Source organism: Pipistrellus hanaki (genome assembly GCF_964339955.1).
Source record: "Pipistrellus hanaki genome assembly, chromosome: 7".
NCBI classification, from domain to species: domain Eukaryota; kingdom Metazoa; phylum Chordata; class Mammalia; order Chiroptera; family Vespertilionidae; genus Pipistrellus; species Pipistrellus hanaki.
Genome location: NC_140509.1, coordinates 76573601 through 76601256, shown reverse-complemented (window position 1 = coordinate 76601256; position 27656 = coordinate 76573601). Strand labels below are relative to the sequence as shown.

The following is a 27656-nucleotide window of genomic DNA, read 5'->3' as shown; positions in this document are numbered from 1 at the left end:
AGAGCATCAGCCTGCAGACCAAAGGTTTCGATTCCAGTGAAGGGCATGTGCCTTGCTTGCAGGCTCCTTCCTGGCCTGGGCCCTGGTCAGGGTTCGTGCAGGAGGCAACCAATTAGTGTGTTTTCCTCACATCAATGTTTCTCTTTCACTCTCCCTACAAATCAATGAAAAACATCCTCTGGTGAGGATTAACAAAATAAAATAATAAAATAAAATAAAATAATCTGTCTGTAAAAGAAGATTCATTTTAATCACTAATTAGAGATAAAATTTAGATAGAGAAAGAGAGAACAGGGCCAGATTATAAATCATCTAAGCTATAATAGCTCACACTGAGGATAATCAGAGAAAAATCATGGGGTGGGGTGAGTTTTCTAATAATAAAATAGTATTTTATAGAATTTTCTTGCTACTAAAATGTCTAAGTGACAATTAAATGAATGATACACTCGAGATAAAAATAAACATTATTGCAGGATAACATATTAGGACATAAACTCTAATATAAATTAAAGAACTGCCTTTGGTAAGAAATAGTATGATGATACACTAATTTCAAATGTAGGTAAGTTATAAAAAGCCTTCATTATGGTATATATTGTAAATTTGTAAAAATATTTTACATTAGATCTAATTTTACCACGCTACTAACAATTTAAAAAAATAAAAGTTATTACTAAGCTATACCATTTCTTTAAAGTACAGAACAAAGAAAACTAAACTTACCACAATGCTTTGAATGTCCCACAATCTCATTGGTCTTCATAGTCTCACATAACTCAAAGTACTGAACACACTGCTGAACTGCTGCAGTTATCTAATAAAATAATAACTTATTATAGAAATTTGCAGCCTACTAGCCCTGCTATGTGCTAGGCAGAAGGTGCCTACATAACCAACCCCCAGTTTTAAAAAATGGACAGAGTCTTTAATGAGTTTCTTTGGTAGACCTCATTTCATATGAGCTGTCCCATTTGATACTGGAAAAAGACATGGAAGTTTATGGTTGGTATCCACCAGGCTTTTCCAAATGAGCCTTCTCCCTATGCCAATTCTGCTTTGTATCCTCTTTCTGTTATAAATCATAGCTGGGATTATCATTATATACTGAGTACTTTGAGTCTTCTCAGAAAATCATCAAATCTGGGGGTGGTCATGGGGATTCCTTTCCATATTTATCTACTCTAAATCAAACTTTAGAGATTCAGATCAATAATATAAAACTGCTTCCTAAAAATCTAAATTTCAAATTAGGTATGATCAAATCTAAAACCTTCCCAATTCCCCTATTTTTCTCTTACTTTGTTACTTATGTCCATGAATGACATTAGTCACTCAACTAAGTCTTCACTCACCCCGCCCCATTCAAAAAGCCAAGTTCTTCAAATCCTACATTCTAAATATGGTACTCCCGAGTCCATCCATTCATCCCAATTCACTCTGCTAAGAGCCCCAATTCATGTTTCTATCATTTTTTGCTTGGATTACTGAGAAGACTCTTCTTAATCTTTCTGCTTCAACACTTCTCCCCTATCTCCACCTAGCACCTTAAACCCATTTTCCAAATATTCCAAGCCTTACTATGATGTTACTTCAATACTTAAAAACCTACCAGTGGCTCACCACACCTTCTGAATAAATGCCAATATCCTAAAGTTGACATTATACAAAAACTCTTTATGATCAGACGGTCATACCTCTGATCCTCCAGATATCCCCCTGCCCTAATCACTCACTTGCGCAAACAAATACAGAAGTACATTTATCTATGTAAAAATCAGTCACCAAAAGCAAACTCAACATGCAACCAAATAACTAATTCATCAAAAGCAAATTCACTGTGAAATTTCACCAATCAAAACACACCAATTAGATTTGAAACACCCTCCAACCTGACGTTTATATTAAATCAACACTGTGCAAAAGGGAAGGAGCTGAAGATTTCCTTGACTAATACCTTTTCTATTTTTATGGAATTTTGCTCTGCCCTACGCATGTGTGAAATAAAGTGAAGTTAATTGACACGTACCCAATTTAAAGCACCCAAGAATGTTTTAAACACCTTTACCCACTTAATATTAGCTTTCAGAGAACTAATTTTCTTTTTTTTTATTTATTTTTTTATTTTAAATCAATCTTTATTGTTCATATTATTACAAAGGTTCCTCATTTCTTCCCCCCTCCACCAGGTTCCCACCCCACCCTCTGCCTCCTCCCCATCCCCCATTGTCCTCATCCATAGGTGCACAGTTTATGTTCAGTCTCTTCCTCCCTCCCTTTCCCCGATAGTAAATCCCTTTTCAGATAGTAAATCTGTTACTTAGCATTTTCTCATATCAATAATACCTCCACATGCCCAATGATACACTTCACACAAAAGACACTTCCAAATAGGTCAACCAGCCTCATCCAGGCCCCACCCAAGGCACTCACAGATCAACACCCCAGCGCTATACTATCTCATCACATCCAGATCTAAGCCTTCATCACTTGATTCAGCAGACCCTCAAGTTCCCGCAAAAGTTTTCAGCCATGTCTGAGAGGCAGCCGTGGGCAGGGACAGGCGAGGAGCGAGCTGTTTCGGGCCTGGCTGCTCTGGGCCTAGCCTCTGTTGCTCTGGTTCGTTCCACAACCAGCTGCTCCGGGTCTGGTCACTGCCGCTCCCGACCTAGTTGCTCTGGACTTGGCTGTTGCTGCTCCTGGCCTGGCCGCACCCGACCCAGCTGCTCTGGGCCTGGTTGCTCCCAGCCTGGCAGCCGCTGCTCCTGGCCTGGCCACACAAGACCCGGCTGCTCCGGGCCTGGCCACTCCCAGCCTGGCAGCCGCTGCTCCGGACCTGGCCGCACCAGACCCGGCTGCTCCGGGCCTGGCCACACCAGACCCGGCTGCTCCGGGCCTGGCCGCTCCCAGCCTGGCAGCTGTTGCTCTGGGCCTGGCCGCTCCCAGCCTGGCAGCCGCTGCTCCGGGCCTGGCTGCTCCCAGCCTGGCAGCTGCTGCTCCGGGCCTGGCTGCTCTTAGCCTGGCAGCTGCTGCTCCTGGCCTGGCCGCACCAGACACGGCTGCTCCGGGCCTGGCCGCTCCCAGCCTGGCAGCCGCTGTTCCTGGCCTGGACGCACCAGACCCAGCTGCTCCGGGCCTGGCCGCTCCCAGCCTGGCAGCTGCTGCTTTGGGCCTGGCCGCACCCGACCCGGCTGCTCCGAGCCTGGCCGCTCCCAGCCTGGCAGCCGCTGCTCCTGGCCTGGCCACACCAGACCCGGCTGCTCCGGGCCTGGCTGCTCCCAGCCTGGCAGCCACTGCTCCTGGCCTGGCCGCACCAGACCCGGCTGCTCCGGGCCTGGCCGCTTCCAGCCTGGCAGCCGCTGCTCCGGGCCTGGCCGCTCCCAGCCTGGCAGCCGCTGCTCCGGGCCTGGCCGCACCCGACCCGGCTGCTCCGAGCCTGGCCGCTCCCAGCCTGGCAGCCGCTGCTCCGGGCCTGGCCGCACCCAACCCGGCTGCTCCGAGCCTGGCCGCTCCCAGCCTGGATGCTCCGTGCTTGGCTACTGCTGTTCTGGGCCTGGCTGCTCCCAACCCGGCTGCTCTGGGCCCGGCTTCTCCGGGCCCGGCCACTCCGTGTCTGGGTGTTCCTGGACTGGCCACCCTGGGCTTGGCCGCCTCTGCCTCAGGCCTGGCTGCCACTGCCCCAGGTCTGGCTGCTCCAGTGCTGGTCATTGATGCTCTTGTTCTGGCTGCTGCTGCTCTGGGGCCTGGCCACTGCTGCTCCGGGCCCAGCTGCCACTGCCTTGTGCCTGGCCATTCTAGGCCTGGTCGCCGCTGTTCCAACATTCTGTCCCTTTTTTCTTTTTTTTCTTCTTTTTTTTAAAAAAACAAACACGCATTTATGTTGCAATGTTGGCTGGTGAGTTGAGTTCTGACTTAGTCTTTGATTTTTCAAGATCTTCTTTGTATTCTTTCTTAAGTAATTTTACTATCATTTGCTTTCACTTGATTTCTTCACATTGAGAACTTCTTTGGTTTCTTCGTCCTTGTCCTGGGAGCTCAGCAGGTTGGCCTGTGGCACCCCTTTGTTCTCCGCAGGCTCCTGCGCTGCTTCAGCCTGCCACCGGGGTCGGCGCCGCCCAGGAAGCAGCCCCTGTCCTTGGCTCCATTGCCTGCGCTCAGCAGTCGAAGGCTCAGGGGCACCCCCCCCCGGGGGGCCCCGTCGCCCGGCTCCGTGCTGGCGCCCGGCTGGCCGGTGTCCGGCAGGGGCTCCTGCTCCTCGTCGCGTTCCTCCAGTCTGGAGCTTTCTTTCTCCCTCCCACTAGGGGAGTCCAGGATCAGAGTCAACAGACTGTCCTCTGCGCGCAGTGTGTGTGACTCTGGGGGCTCGGCCTTTCGCCGCGCTCCCAGGACTCCACCTCATAGCCCCGTCTCCCCCTGCCCGAGCCTGGGTCCTCAGGGACTGGCCCAGACCTGGAGTTCGGGGCGGTCTGGACTGAGGCTCAGCGCCGCCACCGGAGGCTTTGTTTCTTCCGGCTAGGGTAATCCAGCATCAGAGTCAACATTCAGTCCTCTGCGCGCCATGGGCGCGACTCCGGGGGCCCCGCCGTCCCCCGGGATTCCTCTTCACAGCCCCGTCTCCCCCTGCCGGAGCCTGGGTCCCCAGGGTCTGGCCCATAACTTGGGGCTCAGCGCTGCCGGTTCGGGGGTTCAGCCCAGGCTGGGGGTTCTATTTCCTTCCTGCTAGGGAACGCCAGGCAGCACCCAGCCCTCTCCTCCTCTCCGGCTGTGACCTCTCCGCGCGCGCGTGCGTGCGAGCGCGCAGCATGTCTCCGTACCTTAGGCTTTTTTTCAGCTCCTCTGATTTTCCTTCTGGTTTTCTCCCTCCTTCCTATTGTAGAGTTTTCAGTCAGTCGACCACCTGCAGCTCTGGGCAATGTCCACTCTACATTTTAGTTGTATTCCATTGAAATTGTTGTGAGCTGCTGCGGCTAGGTGTCTACCCGAGCAGCCATCTTGGATCCTCTCCTCTCGGAGAACTAATTTTCAAGAAATTTCCCTAACTCCAATTCACATTTATCTTAGCAATGTATGTCCAGACATATAAAATATGTGCAATTTCCATCCGTACTACGTGTTTTCCAAATCCTAAGCCTTTAAACATGCTATTATATTGCCTTGAAATATTTTTCTACCACTACCAAAAGCATCCCCCTCACTTTTCCAGGAAAGCACCTATTCATTAGGAATAAAAAGTTCCCCACCATCCTCAGAAAAGTGTAATTTGTTTCAGAGATGACTTCAATTTACTTAATAAATCAACGATAAAGCTATGTAACCATGGTAACAGGTGTACAACAGAGCAAGTTTAAAATTTTGTAAATCAATATATGTCAAAAAATCTCAATGAACATACTTCTGAAAGCCGAGCAAATAGTGTTAGCTACTTGCTTCTGAAAATCAGCCAATAACAGACACACTCCAGGAAGCACATTTGTAAAAGCCAATCAGCCAGCAATAATCTCACCTGAGATCCAGGGGTCTTCAAACTACGGCCCACGGGCCACATGCGGCCCGCAGAGGAGTCTGATCCGGCCCGCCAGGTTTTTTGGGCAGTGAGCGCAGCCGAGGTGTTACAGTAGGAATTAGTAGTTCATATAGTCCGGCCCTCCAGCTCTCTGAGGGACCGTGATCTGGCCCCCACTTTAAAAAGTTTGAGGACCCCTGGAAACTCATCTGAGAGCACATCACTCCCTGAATTCCAAGCTTTTCCCCAAACCCTATCCGATGAAGAATCTGCTTTGCTTAACTTAAGCAACGCATTCAGCTTTATGCACTGTTTCAGACTGAATGATGGCCTTAATCCTGGGCCTACCATTAAAATTACCTTGAAGACTCTGACTTGCCAACATTCAGTGGGAATTTCCAAGAGTTGTTCACTGAGCCCCCTCGAGTCCCAAATTCTCATAGCCCTTCAGATCTGCCATCTTGTGAGTCTGTGTCAACAACAACCTGAGCTCCAACTTGCTTCATGGGCGTTCGTTGCAAAATTTGTTTTCCTATGATTTGTAATGAAATTTGTACAAAGTAGCTTTTTGTTCTGGAGAGGCACCATTGGGTAAAAATTTGTGCTACTAACCTGTTTATTCTTCGCTTGTTTTGCTTGCTATTTGTACAGTCTTAACTCCTGTTTTATCCCAGTTTGCCCTGCATGTACTGAGTATCCAATAGTGAACAGGAAGCGCATAGTCCAATCCAATCAATCAATGCAAGCCAACTCTGAGATTACCAGCTAACAGCAAAAACATAGTGCAAAGCACCTGGGCAAGTTGCCTTGAACTCCTACAAAAATTTCATGAGAACATTCCCTGGTTGTCAATTCATGAAAGAGGGCAGTCAATGATTGTCATACCAATGACCATATCACCCCTGTCTTAGCTTCTGCTTGGTCAGAACCTGAGAAAACATTTAAAAGCACACACTATTGCCCCAAAAACTTCAGTGATTTGTTTGTTTGTCATGAGTTTCTCTAAGTCAAAGCTGAAACCTCCTGATAGAATTCCTCTTTCTAGATAAACTTGCTCCTGCAAGCCTACTTCTTAGTCAACACCTTGGTAAAAAGCAACAACCACAAATATGGCTTAGAATGACAAGTGCCGTTTTGGAAAAAATAAATACATTTAACAGAAGTCCTAAAGAATAAAGACACAAAACAGCAAAGAATAGTCAGCTTCCTTAACTGTGAACTTGAAACACGATCTCTAAAATAATCTCTCAAAGACTCTTTCATCCATTTCCATTCAAGCCTTCTGAAACCCCCAACTCCTCACACCCATCTCTACCCAGCTTTACCTTTACAACTCACTTACACCCACTTCTGGTCCTACTACTCCTTTCCTCACTTCTTAAATGTGCCACATTTTATTTGAGAAAAGGTAACAATCACAGGAAAAGGTACAATCTCAGCAGAGAAACAATCACATTATATAATATCCCCTTTAAATTACAGGAGTAGAAAGCATATTTAGAGTCAGTAAAATTAAAACTAGTCTACAAAATCCAGTTAAAAGTATAAAGAATTATTTTCCTAAACCTCAGGAAAATAGATAGAAATTTGCTGTAAAATTCAGGATCTAATTTGATACTCATTCTATTGCACAATCAATATATACCAAGACGAGAGGTGGGTATGTGTTAAAAATATACGATGGGCCAAAACCGGTTTGGCTCACTGGATAGAGCGTCAGCTTGCGGACTGAAGGGTCCCAGGTTCGATTCCGGTCAGGGGCATGTACCTTGGTTGCGGGCACAACCCCAGTAGGGGGTGTGCAGGAGGCAGCTGATCGATGATTCTCTCTCATCGATGTTTCTAACTCTCTATCCCTCTCTCTTCCTATTGTAAAAAATCAATAAAAATATATTTTAAAAAATAAATAAAAATAGTAGGAAAAACCTATGATAGGAAAAACAAAGAGAATTTAAATAACCTAGTTGTCTTTGAGAGGACAAGAAAAACAGGAAATGTACTAAACAAAGCCATTTCAGAAGTTGTTCAGTTAAGGGTGGGTGTGCAAAGATTCAAGTTGTCAAAAATAAAAGGTTAAATGTTTATGCTGATAGCCAAATGCTTTCCAAGTATTTCATGACTTTACAATGGAAATAAAGCCTTCAATTTCCTCAGATTATCTCTTTTAAAAAATGACAACACAGCCTGGCCAGCATGATCAGTGGTTGAGCATGGACCTGTGTACGAAACACGTCCTGTGTATGATTCCCGGTCAGGGGCACATGCCTGGTTGCAGGCTCAATCTCCAATGTAGGGCGAGCAGGAGGCAGCAGATCAATGATTCTCTCTCACCATTGATGTTTCTATCTCTCTCTCTCGCTTCCTTCTTCTCTAAAATCAATAAAAATATATTTTTTAAATGAGAGCACGTACACATAAATTATTTGTCTAATGCTACCTACTGAAAATGTCATGCCATAACTGTAACAAATAGAACTGCACAGAGAAGCCACAAACCAGACATTAGTTATAAAATGAAATTAAAGAAAATTAGAAACTCACTTTCTCAGTTTCATAGCTAGTGGGTCCCCTATTAGACAATGCAGACATTCCATTTTTACAGAAAATGTTATCAGACAGCACTTAAGAGAAGCCAAACGAAATGCTATAGCAGATAACCAGGCTAAATAGGCTGCTATGACTAAAGTCCTTATCACAGGAATTTTTAAAAAGATAAATACATGGAGTGGTCCAAAGTTTCCACTGTAGATGCAAAAAATCTGATCAATTCTGAAAGGAAAATGGGAACAAACAGATCTTGCATCCATTTTTCCCAATGTTTTTTACAAAAGTTGGGCTTAGTTCTCTTTAATATATATATTAAACTAGAGACCTGGTGCATGAAAATTCATGCACTGGAGAGGGGGGTCCCTCAGCCTGGCCTGTCCCCTCTCACAGTCTGAAAGCCCTCAGGGGCAGGAGGCAACCTGGTGATCAGGGGAAGGAGATGCCTCATCACACCTCTGTTGCTGCCAATGACAACAGCACAAGCCTTGGTCAGCCCTGGTTACCTAAGCCTTGGGTGGCCCTGGGTGGCTGGGTAGCCACCATCCAAGGCTTACTTGCACCTTGGGCTGACCCTGGGCGGCTAGGGGGCTGAGGGGACTGGGAAATTCTGGAGGCATGTGCACAGAGCAACCAGGCCCACCCCCAGGCATTCCCATGCACCTGCCGCCCTGGCAGGGCTGAGAGGACTGGTCACCGCCATATTTGAGGGCATGACAGTCAATTAGAATATTCCCTCCTTATTGGGTGTGGGCACTGCCATATTTGAGGATGGGGCAGTCAATTAGCATAGCCCCTCCTTATTGGCTCTGAGTGCCACTATCTTTGAGGGTGGGGCAGTCAATTAGCATATTCCCTCATTATTGGCTGTGGGCATCGCCATCTTTGCAACAGTATGAGGGTCAATTAACATATTCCCTCTTTATTAGATAGGATACTTTTATATTTTATAAATTTAGGAAAGCTTTTTAAGAGAAATGAAATTTAAGTTGAAATCTCCTGCAAGTTTGATCCAATTATGTTCAGGAAATAAAATATTTGACCAAGTCAATAAAATAGTAAATTTGTTTATAATAATGTAACTATTTGCAGGCTAAAAATTGGTGATAGCATAATTAACTTTTCAAGCAACAAATGGACTTAAAACTTAATCTATAAAAACCATATTTGAAATACTCCCATCAGGGCCTCTGTGTTAGTAACAGTGAGTTATTTGTATCCCAAACCACAGGGGTAAAATAACCATTCCATTCTTTGTTTTTCCCCTTTCTCTATTCTAACAAGATCAGTCTATGATCATATGGTAACAACAAATTTTCACTTAAAATGGGAATGAGAGAGAAATGAGATGTGGAAAGACTTTATTTCAATTCAGTTTGTCTAAAGATTTTGAAGCACCTATTACCTCTACAAATAAATTCCATTCCTTTTATTCAATATCCCTCTTCTCATTTCTGAAGCTCCATTCTTTTGATTCTCAAACACAAAACAATAACTGTTCTCTTTCTTTTATTTTATGTTCTACTACCTTCACCCAAAAATTCACAATTTCATGCATCTTTCCCTTCACCTGACTTCTAAACTCGAGATTCTAACTACATAAACCATATTTATCATCTCAAACTCACATTAGCATAATTTATTATATTTTAATAAATTTTTCATGTTTGTCACAATTACCTGAATTGCTTCTTTTCAATTTATTTCACTGTCCTTACATATATTTCTACTAAGCAGCAAGAAATATTAAACATTTTTGCTAAAATAATTTTATAGTATTAGTTTATATTTGGTGTAATTTGGATCAATTTTTGCAAAAGCATATATCATTCTGAGGTTTTTCATTCAACTTTTAGTCAAAATCATGGATATACTTTGTAGAACTCACTCCTTTATAAGTACCTGATGTGAATTAAATTACATAATACTTTCAAAAAATGGCTTATATCTCAAACCAGCTTGTTTAGCAACCAAAGTACTATTCAGTTATGTACTTCCTAATTGTTATTTTGACTGTATTTTAAATCTCTACTTTTTTCCTTTTATGTTTCATGCAAAGGCAGTTTAAAAGTCACATGAAAAGGCAACTCCTTCATTATTCAATACTGATTATCACTCAACTTTGCACATTCAAGTTATTACATCATATATTTTTTGTGATAATATGTCTCAACATAAAAAGAGAAATATAGACATACCAGAGATTTATATTTCTTTTCAAGAAGTCTTAGTATGACAGTTCTGCTACAATATCCATGCTAAAATTAGGAGAGAAAAAAACGGTATTTAATATTCAAGCTATACCATTCAAAATGTATTTTTCTTACATAATTTCCAATAATATCATATATTACATAATAACTTAGTTTCAAATTGTTATAATCAGTGCCAAACAGGTTTTTCAATGTATAATAGATTATGAGCACAGCAATCAGAAGAATCCAAATTATATAAAAAACTATGGGTTTACTGACAGAACAATAGAAAAACTTTCTAACCCTCAACTGTGACCAGTCTCCATACTAAGCTATATTAAATATGTTTTTATTAATTTTGGAGAGGGAAGGGAGAGCAAGAGATAAAAACATCAATAATGAGAAATAATCATTGATCAGCTGCATCCTGCACACCCCCTACTGGGGATCAAGCCCATAACCCAGGTCTGTGCCCTGAGACTGGGAATTGAACCATGACTTCCTGGTTCATAGGTCGATGCTCAACCACTGAGCAACACTGCCCAGGCCATACTAAGCTATTTTAAAACCACCACCACCAAAAAACAAATCTGACTACCAGTGCATGACACAGCCTAAAGGAAAAATACAAAAGTGGGCATGGGGGTTGAAAATTCAACCCTTAGACTATAGAAGATACTGTATTATCTACATATGCAGAAATTTGACAATGATGAAATGCTCTGAAGGGACAGTATCTTAATCATGCTCTGCCAATTACATTTTTCAAATGATTCAAAGTGCCAAAAGATCTTTCATTCTCTCCTTAGAGCTAAATATGGATATGATTAAAACCTGCTTCATTTGCATTGTACAAAGCAAGGGGAAAATACACATGAATATTATTTCCCTAAATTATATTAGATATCATTAGTGTTCAATGTGGTTTCTTCATTTTATTTGAGAATAAAAATTAGTAAATAATACTATTAAGTAAAATATATCAAAATTCTGGGGAATAGAGTTTAATTAAATGGGGGTTTAGTTAATTGAGGATTAATCAAATCCTGTGTGTTTTAAACTCATAGCTAAATACGTTTTCAAAACCATTAATCCTTTTCAGGCTTAATAAGAGAAATATGTTGACCTACAATTAAGCTGTTGTGCTGAGTAATAAGTGAACATATTGCTGATTAGCATGGCAAGTCCTGGGGCCAGCCCTTCCCTTCCCCACAAATACACGATGTTCAGTAGACAGGTTGAAAGGGACAAAGATCTGAGAACATAAGCCAACACTGCTGCTTCTACTGCCAGACACAGACCACTCTTATTCAACAACAGTATAAAGACCTCTGTACTCTTAATATTAGTTTCAGTTTAAGGACAATGATAAGCTTTAAACACATTTCCCAACTACAGGCTCAGGAAGAGGCAAATCAAGGAATATTTTCAGACATATCGCCTAAGTCAGAGAAAAGTGAGCATAGAATCTTTATGTTCTACCATACCTGCTTTAAAAATCTGATGCTTTTAAACTAAAGATGACCAGATTTGAATAGGTCATTCAGCTTAGTAAGTTCAAATGAATTCAAAACCCTATTCTGGCCTGGCCAGTGTGGCTCCGTTGGTTGAGCATCATTCCATGCATCAGGTGGTCACCAGATTGATTCCAGATCAGGACATATGCCCAGGCTACAGGCTCTAGTAGGGACACGCAGGAAGCAGCCAATCAAGATCTCTCCTCGATGTTTCTCTCTTCCTGTCCCTTCCTCTCTCTGAAATCAATAAAAATATATATATATATTTTTAATATATTTTATTGATTTTTCACAGAGAGGAAGGGAGAGGGATAGAGAGAAACATTGATGAGAGAGAATCATCAGCTGCCTCTTGCACACCCCCTACTGGAGATGTGCCCTCAACCAAGGTACATGCCCTTGATCGGAATCGAACCTGGGACCTTTCAGTCAGCAGGCTGACGCTCTATCCACTGATCCAAACAGGTTTTGGCAAAAATATATTTTTTAAAAACAAATCTATTCTAGCTTTGTTGCTTACAAGATAAGCAATCTTTACTAAATATAAAGCTTGAACAAGTCATTTAACTTCTCTATATCTCCATTGCTACATCTGTAAAATGGAATAATAATGCTACCTATCTCATATATTGTTATAAAAAGTAAATAAGTTAACACATATAAACACAATTATAACTTTTAGTACACAATAAACATCAAACATTACCTATTCTTTGAACTACAGTTATGCACTGAAAGGTATAAAAACTTATTTCATTTTTCCTCACCATCCACTTTTTGAACCACACAGCCTTGGCATCAACCAATACAAGAAAGTAGATGGGATGTAAAATCTTTTGTGAGGCAAGATGACTTTGATCACGTTTAACTGATAATAAGGACAAAGTACTCTCCACAATTTCTTCCATGTACCTTAAAGATTGGGAAAGAAAAAACAAATGTAACTACATATATACATATATATAAATACACGTCTATAGTAATAAAAACGTAATATGCTAATTAAACTGGACATCCTTCCGGACAAAGCCAGGGAAGCCTGGGTCCCCGATGCCAGCAGCTGTGGGAAAGAAGACCTACCCTTGCGTGTATTTCGAGCACCAGGCCTCTAGTATATAAAGGTAAAAACTGGTGATACACTTTATATTTATGAAACGATAGTGTTAAGTAACCTTTAGAAACAACTTTTTTTTATATTTCAGAAAGTGGCTTTTTTTGCTCTAGAGACTTATGTATATTCTTTCTATTTCAACACTGTCTCTCCAAATTTAACTTTTCAAGACTCACAGTTGCTCTTATAGCCATATTAAAAACGATTAAATTAAAAGGAAACATTTAAAGAACACTTAAGGAACTTATCCAAAGTAGCAGAGACCAATAATGAAAGAGCCAGAAGCTACAACATCTCTTTTTACCTTGTATAAATCGATGGAAAATGATAACCTGCATAGAGCCATTCACAAAGCTAAGTACAAAGCATGAGAAGCCAATGGAGCAGACAGACATACCTCAATAAGGGTTTGGGAGAAAGAGAAGAGAGAAACCAAAGAACTTATATACTTATAGGCCTAGCCCATGGATATGGGCAATAGGATAGTGAAGACCTGGGGAGAGGGGTCATTAGGGGCTGGGAGGGAGGGGTAAAGGGGGGGAATGGGAAATATCTATAACACTATCAACAATAAAAAATATATTCTTAAAAAAATGAAAAGCTAAAAAAATAAAACCTTATGAATTCTTTCCCAATTACATAAATCAATTAAGACACACTCTACTCTTTCTCTGAAATATATGTGGGATAGTAACACTCCTATATTTTATGTGGGCATAAATTAGAGGACTTACTTCTTAGGATGACGAATCCAGAAAGATGGAGCCTCTTTCTGATATTCATTGAGAAGACGAACCTATAAAGCAGGGTATGACAGTTCTCAAAAAATAAGAATTCTTAAATATAGAACTATTTAAATAGATAAAAGAGTATTACAGCCAATGAATACCTTTCTAAGTAAGCGGATCACATTAGGATTAGTTACATCTATGCCAGTTGAAACAGTAGGAATATGATTTTCTCTAGAAAGAAAGTATAACTCCAAATATTTAGCTGAAAAGAAAAATAAAAAATATATATATGACTAGTATACTATTGAATTATGGTGCTTTCTGAAAAGAAAAGTTAGTTCTGATCCATTTTTCTTAAACACAAATAAAAGGAAAAAATATTTTTTAAACAATGTTAACAACATACCTAAGCTTGTATAAATTTCTTTGGTCATATGGAATGGCGAAAGTGTAAATGTCTGTGCATAGAATTTTAAAATCCGGTCCTATGGAAATAAAACAAAAGATTTGCATCCAAAATTCTTACAGAAATAAATTAGAGATGAATCATTTTTCACACAATAAAAAATTTTTAAAATAAATCATGCAGGAACTTGTGTAGTACCTATAAAAAAAGACACATTCTGTGTTGGTCATAAAAAGTAAAACTGACTAAACTAATAGTAAATCTAAGGCAGCAGGATACTGTCGTAAAATCTGGTAATAGCAGACAGAATCATGGGCTGGGTGATGGTGAGGTTTGACAGAGGAAGGTATAATACAATGTAATGTTGTCAAACAAACCAACAAACAAACAAACAAAAAACACCTGTTTCCGAGTCCAACATTTGTTGCCTTTTATTTAATTGCTGACATATGTAGGACTCTAATAATATTTCCTATTCCCAAGAAAAAGTATTATGTATTAATATATTTTTAGAACTTTATATTATTAAAACATAAAGTAGAAACTGGCACAAGGTAAATTAATTAAGATAAGAGGTATAGTTAGAACAGTACCTGGCACTAGTAGGTACTTAAAAATGATAGCATTACAATCATTTCAATTATACCAACTTTAATATTAAGATATGATTAACCTTGTTAGTGGAATTCAACTTCCAACGAAATGAAAACATAAAATTGCGTCAAATGTTATACTCTGGGGGGGGGGGGGGGGGGAATAACCACCTTATCTATATTAAATATTATCATAATATGCTTACAGAAAATGGTTACCCAACTTACTAAAATATTTTCTAAAAATTCCAAAAGATTCCTGCTATATACAGGAATATTAAATTATTTGGGAAGTCTATTTTTACAGTTGAAGCAATTGATGGGTTACTGTCACACTTCAAATATTATACACTTCAGTCAGTTACACCTTAAGAATCCTTTAGTATAGGAAATGAATCGAATCAAACTCAAAAATGAATTTGGATCAAGCATAAATTCCAAATGAAAAAATTACCATGTCTAGTTTTATACTCCAAAATGATGTGTTCTACTACCACTTCCCCTCTTTAACAACTTCTCCCAATTTGGTTAACTTACCTCTTGACACTGACTCTTACGGAGTAATCTATAATAATAAAAGTATAATGTGCTAATTAGACCAGACATCCTTCCAGACGCCCTACCAGATGAAGCCAAGGCTGTGAGGGAAGCCCGAGTCCCAGGTGCCAGAGGGAGGCCAGTGCCCGCAGCCGGGGGAAGGAAGGCTTACTCTTGCACAAATTTCATGCACTGGACCCCCAGTGATCTATAATGGCCCAAATAAAACCACTTATATGGACCCATTAGGATCCTTACTGTGTTTATAAAATTGTTATATAATTTTTTTTAATAATTACAGAAAACTTATCTTTGTTAAGTAAAAGAAGAAACAGGAAAATTTACAATTGTATTTCCTGTCAGAGAGCCTTGAAATATTAAAAGGTGACCCTAAAATACGTTTTTCCCTGTTGAAGTTCCTGAATCATTGAGTTTGGAGTTTTTTGTGTTTGTTTTGTTTTTGTTTTTGTTTTACAGAAGTCTGCATCACCTTCTGGTGTTAGTAAGGTTAAATTGTATTAAGATATTAAGTAATTAAACACCTCCCCTCCTTATAAAAATAACAAACCAATTGTTTACAACCTACTTCTGTTTACAAATCCTATATAATAAAGATGTAATATGCAAATGTTCGTTATACTGTGAAGCATACTGACCGACCAGGTAACAACCAGATCATGGATCAGCAAGCTACCAGCAGGTGGTGGAGAGCTACAGGCGGGGGCAGGGCAGCAAGCTATGAGGGGTGGTGGAGGGGCGGAGGGAGCTACTGGAGAGTGGGACAGCAGGAGGAGAGCTACAGGAGGGCAGCAGTGAGCTACTGGCCCACAGATTCGTGCTCAGGGCTACTAGTATAATTATATCTTCATTGATGGAAGAGTGTTGTTTTTTTCCATGTATTTTTATTGATTTCAGAGAAGGGAGAGGGAGAGAGTGAGAGTGAAAGAAACATCAATGATGAGTGAGAATCACTGATCCGATGCCTCTTGCATGCCCCCTATTGGGGACTGAGCCCACAACCTGGGCAGGTGCTCCTGACCAGAATTGAACCTGGCACCTTTCAGCCTGCAGACTGACATTCTATCCACTGAGCCAAAATGGCTAGGGCAACGGAAGAGTGATTTTAAACACACAAATGTACTGAGATTTTTCTTATGTACTGTCTTCTCCACTAGAATGTAAGTTCTATGAAGTCAGACACAATGTGTTCCCAGCATCTGAACTAAAATGATGTACACTGTAAGTATTCAACACATATTGATTAAACAGTTAAAAATATTTAACTCGGCACTAATGCCTCAAAAATTCTGTACAAACATGCTGTATCAAATTTAAAGCCAAATTTTTCTTCACTGACATAACAATTATGAAGAAAAAGACTCTCTAAAAAGACCCAATTTGTATTCAAATGTGATGCTAGGATATAATCAGGATTTTTATTTAATTCAAATCTAAATATAGCCAAGAATTACTGTACTTTTTAATATCATCTTATTTTAAATCAGATGCTAAGTATTCCTGAGAACTTATATACAAATCATTTTTACAATCACTTATCTCTATGGACTTCATAGAATTTGGGGAATTTTCTGTATTTGCGTTATGATTCACCTCAATTATCTTCTAACTCTTAACTTTATGCTTTTCTAACTTATCTTTTTAAGCAGTCTCTAAATAATACTTACATGCATAAGTATTCTCTAAATAATACTTACATGCATAAGTATTCTTATGAATCCTTTGGAATAAATTCTAAATAATCATTTTAGTTCAAATTTTAATAAACCACAAACTCTTTCAAAAACACTTTAAAATTACTTTAAAATAATTTTCTTAATTCAAAAACAGTGATACATATTTGGATATCCCTTTACAAGATAAAACAAAATGAACCAGGTAAAACAACTGACTATAATTTGTCAATGAAGGGTGATATTGACCATACTTTGAATCTAATCGTGCAATAGTAAGTTAATTCCTTTAAAAACTCCTAACAATTCAAAAGCTGAAACTGACATTTCATGAATTTTTGAGCTACTGTTAAAGATTATCATATTCCCTTTGCTTTTGGTAGGGAACACAAATTATTTTTAATATTTCTGTTTCCTTACACTGAACACAGGATCCGGATCTGAGAGAGACGCTGTCAGTTTCTCACAGAGAGTGGTCCAGTTCTCACAGTTCAGCACATCAGACGGCGGAGCTGAACACAGCATGTGCAAGGCTTCATACCTGACCTGTAATTTTTTAAAAGAGTTTCATTAATACTCAGCTGCTAGAATCAGACCAATTCTCCAAATGTTTAACAAACATTGAAAGTCTGGATGATTATTTTAAAGAGGCTACTGAAAAGAATCAGATGTCCTTTTATAAAACAACTAGAGACCTAATGCATGAAATTTGTGCAAGAGTAGGCCTTCCTTCCGCCAGCTGCCAGCACAGGCTTCCCTCTGGTACCCAGGACCTGGGCTTCTCTGCCTTCATCTGGAAAGATGTCTGGTCTAATTAGCATATTACTCTTTTATTATTATACAAGATTCTTGAGAACTCATTTTTAAAACTACATGTTTTAAAACGAAAAAATAAATGGCTTATCTTACCTAATAAAAGAGAAACATGCAAATTAACCATCACTCCACTACACCCACAGCCAATCAGAGTGAGTATACAAATTAACTAACCAAATTTGCATATACAGGCTCCAGAGTGGAGTGATGCCTGCTATGAGGGGAAGGGGGACTGTGGAGGGAGCTACTAGAGTGGTGCTCCACACAGAAGCGAGTACTTGCCGGCTCCCAGGAATCCTGGGAGTGGGGACTTGCTGGCTCCGGGTGCCTCAGGAGAGGAGGTGCCGGCTCCCAGGTGGCCAGAGAGGGGGGACTATCTGGCTCCCGGGCAGCCAGGGATAGAAAGGCTTATTCTTGCACGAATATCATGCAATGGGCCTCTAGTTTTATATAAAGTGAAAATGAAAATACTAAGTATGTTAGACCTGTAACCTGGATCTCCCAAGTGGGAGAGGAGGAAGGGTGGTGGCAGAACTGGATCACCGGGGCAAGGTTTTCCAGTGGCTGGTCCCACAGGCTGCCCCAAGGGGCAGACTGGTCCTACAGTTCGAAGGCTTTCATGGTGAAGCATTCCCATTCCAGGAAATATGAAATTCTCCCAAAACAATCTATACTTGTTTTTGCTGCTACACCAGATTTTCTGACCTTCTAACCACTGAGGTAGAAAAAAAAAGTCACTCAGCAGCATGATGCAAAATTGAATTTCTGTATTTTCACAGAAAGCTTACTTCTTAATCATTTTTCTCAAAATCCAATCAGAATTCACTCAAAAGTGTGTGACCCCGGGGATAGCAGTGGAGAATAATAGCTCTACTCCAATTATGAAAGGTGGCAAAGCTTCTCCCCCACTCACTCTCCCAGTAGTGAGTATAACACACAGATTCCAGCCTGTCCCTCAAAACCTGGTTGTTTCCCAGCTGAAATAACCAATGCCTAGAGATTTAAAAAAATAAAAAATAAAAAAGTGAGAAATCAGAGACAAGAGCTGAGACCTCAGGAAACCAGGCACTCTGAATCAGGGTATCAGGTTTTAGGTAAAAAAAAAAAAAAAAAAAAAAAAAAAAAAAGACAATATACATGTGTTTTAGAAAGAAGAATTCCTCAATACAATTTTATTTATGATATGGTTTAGGGAGGACTATGAAGAGTTTCCAAAAACATTTCTCCTTTTCAGCTAATTTTTAAGACAAAAATACCATTAAGAATTCCCTACTTGCCGAGTCCAGTTTGGCTCAATGGATAGAGCGTCGGCCTGCGGACTGAAGGGTCCCAGGTTCGATTCTGGTCAAGGGCATGTACCTTGGTTGCAGGCACATCCCCGGTGGGGGGTGTGTAGGAGGCGGCTGATCGATGATTCTCTCTCATCGATGTTTCTAACTCTATCCCTCTCTCTTCCACTCTGTAAAAAATCAATAAAATATATTTTTTTAAAAGAAAAAAAAGAAAAGCCGAATGTTAATGAACTAGGTCACAGCACACACAGTCAGAAGTGCAGGACCTTACTAATATAAATAAATAAATAAATAAATAAATAAATAAATAAATAAATAAATAAATAAATAAATAAATAAAATTTTAAAAAAAATTCCCTACTTGCACCCTAGCTAGTGTGGCTCAGTTGGGTGGAGAGTCGTCCCAAGCACCCAAGGTTCACAGGTTTGAATCCTGGTCAGGGCACATACCCAGGTTCAGGTTCCAATTCAGGTTTCAGGTCCCAACCCAAGACAGAGCACCCGAGGGAAGCAGCCCATGTCTCTCTTTCACACCTCTCTATACCCCTCCCTCCCTCTCCCCTTTCCTCCCTCTCTCTCTCTCTCTTCTTCTCTCTCTAGAAATCAATAAAAATAAAATAAAAATTTCCCTGGGGCCAGTTTTTCTCAGTGGTTTTCTTTACTTCCAAGAAATACAAAGCAACAGTGAAGGAACTGTTCGGGGCAAAACTGCTCATAACTTCAGCCCTTCAAAATTAAAGCTAGGAATAAAAATGTCCTCTTCCAAACCATGACTACGCTCTAAGGAGAGTGTCCCTTACTCGGACCTTTCATTTCAAGATTGAGGGGTCCAGCAGGCCGATCAGTCTAGTATTGTCTAGTTCTGTCAATCTTCAAAAAGAAACAGCCCAGCTGCTTCTGATTCTAATCATATACATAAACACATACAGATGGACTTGACAGTTCTCCTTTAAACATACCTCTTTGGGTTGCCCTGGATCCAACTGGTCTAAAATCAATTGTAATTTTCCTTGACAAAATTTGTAACTCTGTAACACAATCGACAGAACAGCCATTTATTTAGTAGACTTTCAGAAGTACTGCTATAAATGATTTTTAAATATAATTCCAAGCAAGAAAAAAAAAAAAAAGCATTCTGAGCAAGAGAAAGGGATGATGTATTTTGATTTGGCAGCAAATATAGAATTTTTGTTTCCCAGGGCACTTAAATGGGAGCTGAATGTCCCAGAACAGTGCACCTTCGTGCAAATGAAAACTGTCATTATTTGCTGAGCAACTGCAAGGTGTAGAACATAATAAGACTCAAAAGACATAAAAGCCAAAATGTTTTGTGCTCAGAAATGGGAGATAAATAATACGGAAAGATAAAACAACATAAACGAGAAGGCACTGATGGCCCCCTGGACGTAACCACGATTCTGCGTGAACTTTTGGTCCTGCTCCTCCCTGAGCCTTCCTCCACGCCTCAGACAGAGAGCAATCACTCACTGGACAGGTAATTCCAGGAGATGCTATCTCATGAGCTACATCCTTACTATTAGATTTTATTGTTTCTTTTTCTTCTGAATCTTAAAACTAGAAAGCAGAAAAACAGCCTGGCTAATACAGCATGCGCTGAAGCTCGTGTTTATTAAACACCATCTTAAGACATAGATACAAAACTAAACAACACACCTGATTGAAGGACGAATCGCTGTCAGAGCAATTGTCTGTGCAGTAACTACTGCTTTTCTCCTTTTGGATCTTTTTCTGCCTCTCTCGACTTCGCATCTCATCTTCTTCAAACTTGTCAATCATAGATTCCACCACCACCATCATGCTGTTTTTCAGGGAATACATCATTTCTTTGTATCTTAAATTCAAAGCAGTCTCAGTAAGAAAAAGATTAGTAGCAGAAATTGAAATATTCAACTAAATTAAACTATCTGACTACTTTTTCTGTAATATCCCTTTAAGAACACAATTCTAAAGAAGAGGGGAAAAAATCCAAGTCAGTTTTTCTTAAAGAACTACTGGTACAACAGAATGTACATGACAGTAATAAAAATTAACAGGGACCCAAAAACAAGTATTTTGAAGGTTTTTTTCATCTGGTTACTTGGACAGAATCTAAGGCAAGACTGATTCCAGTAATTAACAACTCATTTGTTAATATCACACTAACAAAACACAGCCTATTTAATCTATACTTGCATGTTTTATTTCTCTCTTTCTCTATCCTCCCTTTATTTTCTTTCCTTACTTATCCCCTGCCTATTCTTTCTATCTATAAGCACCTGTAACCACAATTTAGATCTCAATAAGAAGTAAGCTGTCAGTGGCTCTTTTCAGTAGAGGTTAGAGAACCCACCATCAGGGATGTTAGGACAGGGATTCCTGCCCTAGCTGGTTTGGCTAAGTGGTTAGAGGGACTGCAGGAGATGGGCCATGGGAGTGCACTGACCACCAGGGGGCAGCTCCTGAGTTGAGCATCTGCCTCTTGGTGGTCAGTGAGCATCATAGTGACCAGTCATTCCAGTCGTTCTGGTCATTCACTTGAAACAGTTGCTTAGGCTTTTATAGATAGATAGATAAATAGATAGACAGACAGACAGACAGACAGACACATATATGATTTACATAATGTGTAATTATAAATAAATTAATATAATACACATTATGTATATATATATATATATATATTTTTTTAATCCCAGTATTTTATGTGTCATATGTCATACTGGTACATCCAGACAATGGAATACTACTCAGTGCTAAAAAGAAATGAGTTATCAAACCATGAAAAGACACGGAAACTTAAATGAAGATTATTAAGTGAAAGAAGCCAAACAGAAAGGCCCCATACTGTATGGTTTCAACTGTCTAAGCTTGTGGAAAAGGCAAAAGTGTGGAGACTATAAAAGGACCAGTGGATGCCAGAGGTTGGGAGGAGGAAGGAGTAGTAGGTAGAGTACAGAGGATTTTTAGATCAATGAAACTACTCTCTGTAAGATGCTCTCACGATAGATATATATCATTATAAATTTTTCCAAACCCCATAGAATGCACAACATCAAGAGAAAATGCTAATGCAATCAACAAACTATGAGTAATAATGAGTAATACAAGTAATATGAATAATAGTGATACATCAGTGTAGGTTCTCAATTATAACAAACGTACCACTCTCGTGGGGAATGCTGATAATGGGGAAGTCTCTGCATGTATAGGAGCTGGGGTCTAAGGGAAAGAAATATGTACCTTCTGCTCAATTTTGCTATCAAGCTAAACCAACTCTAAAAAGCAAAGTCTGTTAAAGAAAAGTGAAGGAGTACGTCACACAAACAATTAGGAAAAGGGTGAATACAAATCCCTTCGCTTGTTTGAGAACAAGGCCAGTGTGGCTAGAGCCACGTCAGAGGAGATATGATAAGAAATGGGCAGGAGAGGGAGCAGGAGAGGGAGCAGAAGGCTCACGGTCGGCCTTGTAGGCTCCGGAAGAAACTGGACTTTTCTGTGAATGAGATGAGAGCCCTGTGGAAAGTGTTATGTGAAGAGTGGCACCATCTGATTCGCTGTTTTAGGGAATCTTCTGGCTGCCATGAGGGACACAGACCAGGGGGAGGGGCACTGGCTAGGAGTGCTTTCAGGGAGCCCTGTTGAGAGAAAAATTACTATAAAATAGTATTGTAGGCATACTCACTCTTTGGATTCCTGGGTTCTTTTAGTGACATGCTGCACAACCGTGTCATAGCCAGATTCCTCACCCTGATTCCGATCAGCTGTCCATTTCTCCATTTCATCTTCAATCATAGACCCTAACGTGTTGCATATATGCTGTCTGAGGTATTTCACAAATTCATAGCTGAAACCAATATTTTAGAAGAAGTGCAGTAAATAAGATGAACTCAGTAACCACATCCAGAAACAGTGTTAGCACAGAAAGATCTGTGACACATTCAAATTTTATCCCAAATCATTGAACAACACAGTGGGAGGTGAGGGGAGCGCAAATTTGGGGACCAGCTCAACCCTTAGTGGGTTAGTCTTTTCCCATCTTTAAAATGCACATTAAAGGAAAGGGAAAGCCGTTGTTAAAGATTTTTACTACTATTCAAGCTGATGAGGAAAACCAAGCTGGAATAACAGCCATTGTGAAGGAATAAATAGGAAAAGTTAAGCTCCAATCATTTGAAGAGGTTTGTGTACATTTTGAAAGTGGTAACTGACCTAACTTCCACCTAATCAGCTCTTTTCTGTTTACAGAGAGAACTATCTCAGGCGATCTAATATATTTCCTTCTTATTATTAGGTTCATGCTAGCATTAAAATCAGTTCGCAAACTTAGACAATATAACAAACGTGAGAGGTTAAGAATTCCAAAAGTGTATATTTTATGAAACATGTTTACTGAAAATAAAGAGCAATGATTATAATTGATATCACGATTTTAAAAGGTTAGAGTTTTGTGGGTCTCTCAAATGACAAAGATAACTTAAACACACTGGAGTTCACTAATTTAAATTCACTGGTAGCTTCTTCTGTAAAACAAAGAATAAACCCAACTCAACAAATATTGTGTTCCTTCCATATCAAGCCAAAATATCAGGTACAGGGTTACAATCATTACATTTGGTAAATTGTTGGTTTGTTTTTTAATTAAAACTACTCAATAGTTCTCCCTTATCTGAGGTTTCTCTTTCCACCATTTCAATTACCCATGGTCTAAAAATATTAAATAAAAAAAACCTCCATAAGTAAACAAGAAATAAACAAGAACCAATAAGCTTTAAATTGAGGCACGATGAATTGCTTGCCTTCCTGCTCCATCCCTCTCTAGACATGAATCATCCTTTTGTCTAGCCCAGTGGTCGGCAAACTCATTAGTCAACAGAGCCAAATATCAACAGTACAACGATTGAAATTTCTTTTGAGAGCCGAGAACCGACTTCTGTGCATGGGCCATGAAGTTTCAATCGCACAGTATGTGCGCACCCACACGTGGTATTTTGTGGGAGAGACACACTCAAGGGGCCAAAGAGCCGCAGTTTGCCGACCACTGGTCTAGCATATCCACACTGTATAGGCTCCCTGCTCAGTACTCACTTAGCCATCTCAGTTATCAGATTAGCTGTAGTGGTATCGCAGTGCTTGGGTCCGAGTAAAACTTATTTTACTTCATAATGGCTCCAAAGCACAAGAATAATGATGCTGACAATTTGGATATGCCAAAGAGAAGCTGTAAAGTGCTTCCTGTAAGCAAAAAGTTTTGTCTGAAAAAACCTAGTATATCCACAGGGTTTGGTACCATCCTAGGTTTCAGAAACCCACTGGGGGTCTTGAAATATATCCTCTTGGGATAAGGGGGACTGCAATAATACAATCGTCATTGAAATGCAAGTATTTCGTGGCTGCATATCAGAATCACCTAGAGAGCTTTTCAAAATCACGAGGCTCAGCCTCTGCCAGAGCCCAGGATATTTTGATTCATCAGAATTTTTTTAAACATCCTTCAATGGATTCAAACCAGGGCTGTCTGTTTTACAGAGGCCAGTCCAAGCATAAAAATTCCCACAACACATGCACACATGCTGAAAGCAATGTTCTCTTCCCTCCCGTCTCCCCACCCACAGGCCTCAAATCCTTGCTGCCACTTTCAGAGAAAGGGGGAAACTTGGGCTTTTTAGAAAATGCCAAGAGTTTACAGTAGAAAAATGGAAGAGGCTACAGAAGCATGGAGTTTAGGCCAGTTGCCCTCTGGGGCAAATCACCGTACAGGATATCCTGTGGTTTCTCTCCAAATGACTACGTTTCCTCCCACTTTATTACACTGCCTGAAATCCCAACACTTAGAGACTCTTTCCCCACCACCCACCCCCAGAGGGGAAGGGAGAGGGAGACACAGATAAAAATGTCAACAAAGAGCCCTAACCCTTTTGGCTCAGTGGATAGAGCATGGGCAGACTCAAGGGTCCCAGGCTCGATTCTGGTCAAGGGCATGTACCTTGGCTGTGGGCACATCCCCAGTGGGGAGAATGCGGGAGGCAGCTGATTGATGTTTCTCTCTAATCGATATTTCTAACTCTCTATCCCTCTCCCTTCCTCTCTATAAAAAAAATAAATAAAATAAAATCAATTATATATATATATATATATATATATATATATATATATACACACACACAATATATATATATATATATATATATATATATATATATATATATATTTTTTTTTTTTTTATGTCAACAAAGAGAATCCTTGATGGGCTGCTTCCTACACGCCCCCTACTGGGGATCTAGCCCTAAATGGGGCATGTGCCCTGACCAGGAATCAAACCATGACCTCTGGTCAACCACTGGCTGGGCAGGATTCAATTATCTTAGCAATCATTTTCTTACAAAAATGCCAAAAGCCTAGAGATAGCAGGTTCCCCTGTAAGTCTGTTTAATAAGATTATTTTTCTTGCTAATACCATGGCAACAGCAGGTGGACTTAAGAAAGCAATGTTCTGACAGTGGAGATGGGAGAACAGATGTTTTGAAGTATGAAACACTTTGGAAATCAATACATCGCCGAGTGACTCAAGAACATCTAATATTCAAAGAGAGTTATTAAATCAGTGGGGGGGAGGGGGAGGGAGACAATCTGAGACTGTAAGATTCTATGAAAATACCGAAGACAAGAATTTCCTCTCCCTATCATCTCCTACACAGAGATTCCTTCCGCCTAAGGCACAGATCTCAGGCTAGTGCAGATAACACATGAATTTTACCATCTATACTTTTTACACTACAAACTACTCAACTGCTGTTAGGATTATAAATCTTACTTTTAATTTGAGTATGTCTAAATTAATTTAGGTAGGTCTCAAGTAAATATCTTTAGCAAATAGTAAACATTAACTATGCAAGTTAATTAGCAGGCATTTAATTATCTAATTGAATGTTGCTGAAGAAGAGTAAATTACATTATTATAACATTTGTTAGCCTACTGAGAAGAACTACAATGATCCATCTTTAGCTTGGAAAAAAAAAAAAGAAAACATTTTAAAATTGACACAGCTAAAGCAGTAATTATAGGCAATTGTGTAGCCATAAATTACATTTTTTTTAAGTTGCAATTAATGAGCATTGATTACAAAAGTTTTAAAAGTTTCTCTCAAAGAAAAATACAAAGAGCAGAAATTAACATCCAATAATAGGGATGAGTAGTGAATCTAATGAAGAAATAAACAAGAAAATCATGAAAATACAAAAAAACAAAACAAAAACCACATGTATAAGCCAGAAACACTAATGAAATTAGAAACTCTACATTAACAAAAATTATTTCCACGCTTTTAAAAACTTCTTTGAGAATCTGGTGAAAAAGCATATGCTTCCCCCATAAAACTGCAGGCAAACACAAACTCTTGCTTAAAATATTAAATAAAGGGCTCCAGGATCCCTGATGCCCATATATGAAAGGAATAGAAGTTTCAGAGAAGGATAAAACACCCAAGAAACAATTAAAATGTCATCTCTGTAAGGTCAAAATAAGATGCAAACACTAACGTATAAATACCACTACTACCGATACATTTGAGACACCAGATGTATACGATTCAATGTCTTAATTTAAATTATGATTCAAGTCAAAAGAAAAACACAGGTGTCTAAAGAAGCCTATCCAAATGGTTACCTCTCTCCCTAAACTTCCTACCCCTACTCCTTCCCAACCCGAAGGACTCCATACTTACACTACACTTCTATTCCTCCCTGCACAACAGATATCTGAGCATGGGCTTTATCCCTTATAGAAAGGTGAACTATTCCACAGGAGATTAACCAGCTCACTTAGCATTCCTGCAGACCTCAGAATGGATAACTGGTGCCGCCACTGAGATAGTAGATCAGCAAAGGAACAAGAACCTTTGGAACTCAAATATGTGGGTTTTGTTTTGTTTTTTATAGTAACAGGAATACTCCTAAAAGAACATGAATTTATAATTAATCCCTGTGTTGCCGAGGAGAAAAATAATGGAGATTTAGGATATGTTGGTGCAGCAGTAAAAACAGGAGCAAGCAGATGCTTTGGAAAAGAAGGAAAGAATAAATAATTTCGGATCTGGGTAAGTGAAACAATGCACCTTCCACGTGGGTGCTATTTTAACCATCATCAAATGCACTTTTCTTTTTTTTAATCCAGCTACATATTTTACTTTTCTGGGCCAGCTGTTTCGTTTTGCTGCAAAGACAACAAAAGCCGTTTTACTTGTGGAAATTCTCATCCGTCTCCTCCAGGTGTAAGAGGATCTCCTCGGCGCTCTCGAGGGAGGGCGCGCCCGTGATCTTCTCCTTCACGCTCTGGAACAGCTGCCGCAGCATCCCCTGCAGCGCCGCCGGGTCCTCGCCGCCGGAGAAGCAGGCCATCCCGCCCGGACAAAACGCCCGTTGCCTCCGGGGCCGGCCGCCCCGCGCACTGCGCACGCGCGCCGGCGCCGGCCCGGCCCGCGCGTGCGCCGTTACCAGGGAGACCGCGACGCGCGTCGGGTAGACTGCGCCGTTCCCTGGGCTGGGAAACCAGTCACCTCGCGGCGGGAAAGCAGGGATCTCCAGGCCACGCCTTGGGTCCTCGTTGCTGTTCGTCTTCAGTACCAACAGAGCTCAAGATGCCCCGAATATAACCACAAAAAAGAAAAAAAGAAAAAAAACCTAGCGAGGCGCTAACGGGTGGGCGTGACGGCGGGATGGCGGCG

The 27656-nt window shown here is 40.3% G+C and overlaps 1 protein-coding gene across 2 annotated transcripts in view; it reads right to left on the bottom strand.

Moving 5' to 3' along the window:
• The window catches only part of TBC1D32 (TBC1 domain family member 32), a 103480-nt gene extending 76085 nt beyond the window's left edge, over positions 1-27395 (bottom strand). Inside the window, exons 1-11 of one of the 2 annotated variants that reach the window (XM_084889605.1) lie at positions 27173-27395; positions 22619-22780; positions 20611-20788; positions 19896-19964; positions 17249-17374; positions 14008-14086; positions 13760-13863; positions 13605-13666; positions 12527-12671; positions 10246-10305; positions 727-817 (exon numbers count right to left, since the gene is read on the bottom strand). In XM_084889605.1, the coding sequence (XP_084745731.1) occupies positions 727-817; positions 10246-10305; positions 12527-12671; positions 13605-13666; positions 13760-13863; positions 14008-14086; positions 17249-17374; positions 19896-19964; positions 20611-20788; positions 22619-22780; positions 27173-27330 (1234 nt within the window). In that variant the 5' untranslated portion in view covers positions 27331-27395. Of the gene's footprint in view, positions 1-726; positions 818-10245; positions 10306-12526; positions 12672-13604; positions 13667-13759; positions 13864-14007; positions 14087-17248; positions 17375-19895; positions 19965-20610; positions 20789-22618; positions 22781-27047; positions 27147-27172 lie in introns of those variants that run through there. The other variant, XM_084889606.1, reaches the window with a different exon arrangement.
• Positions 27396-27656: the final 261 nt, after the last annotated feature.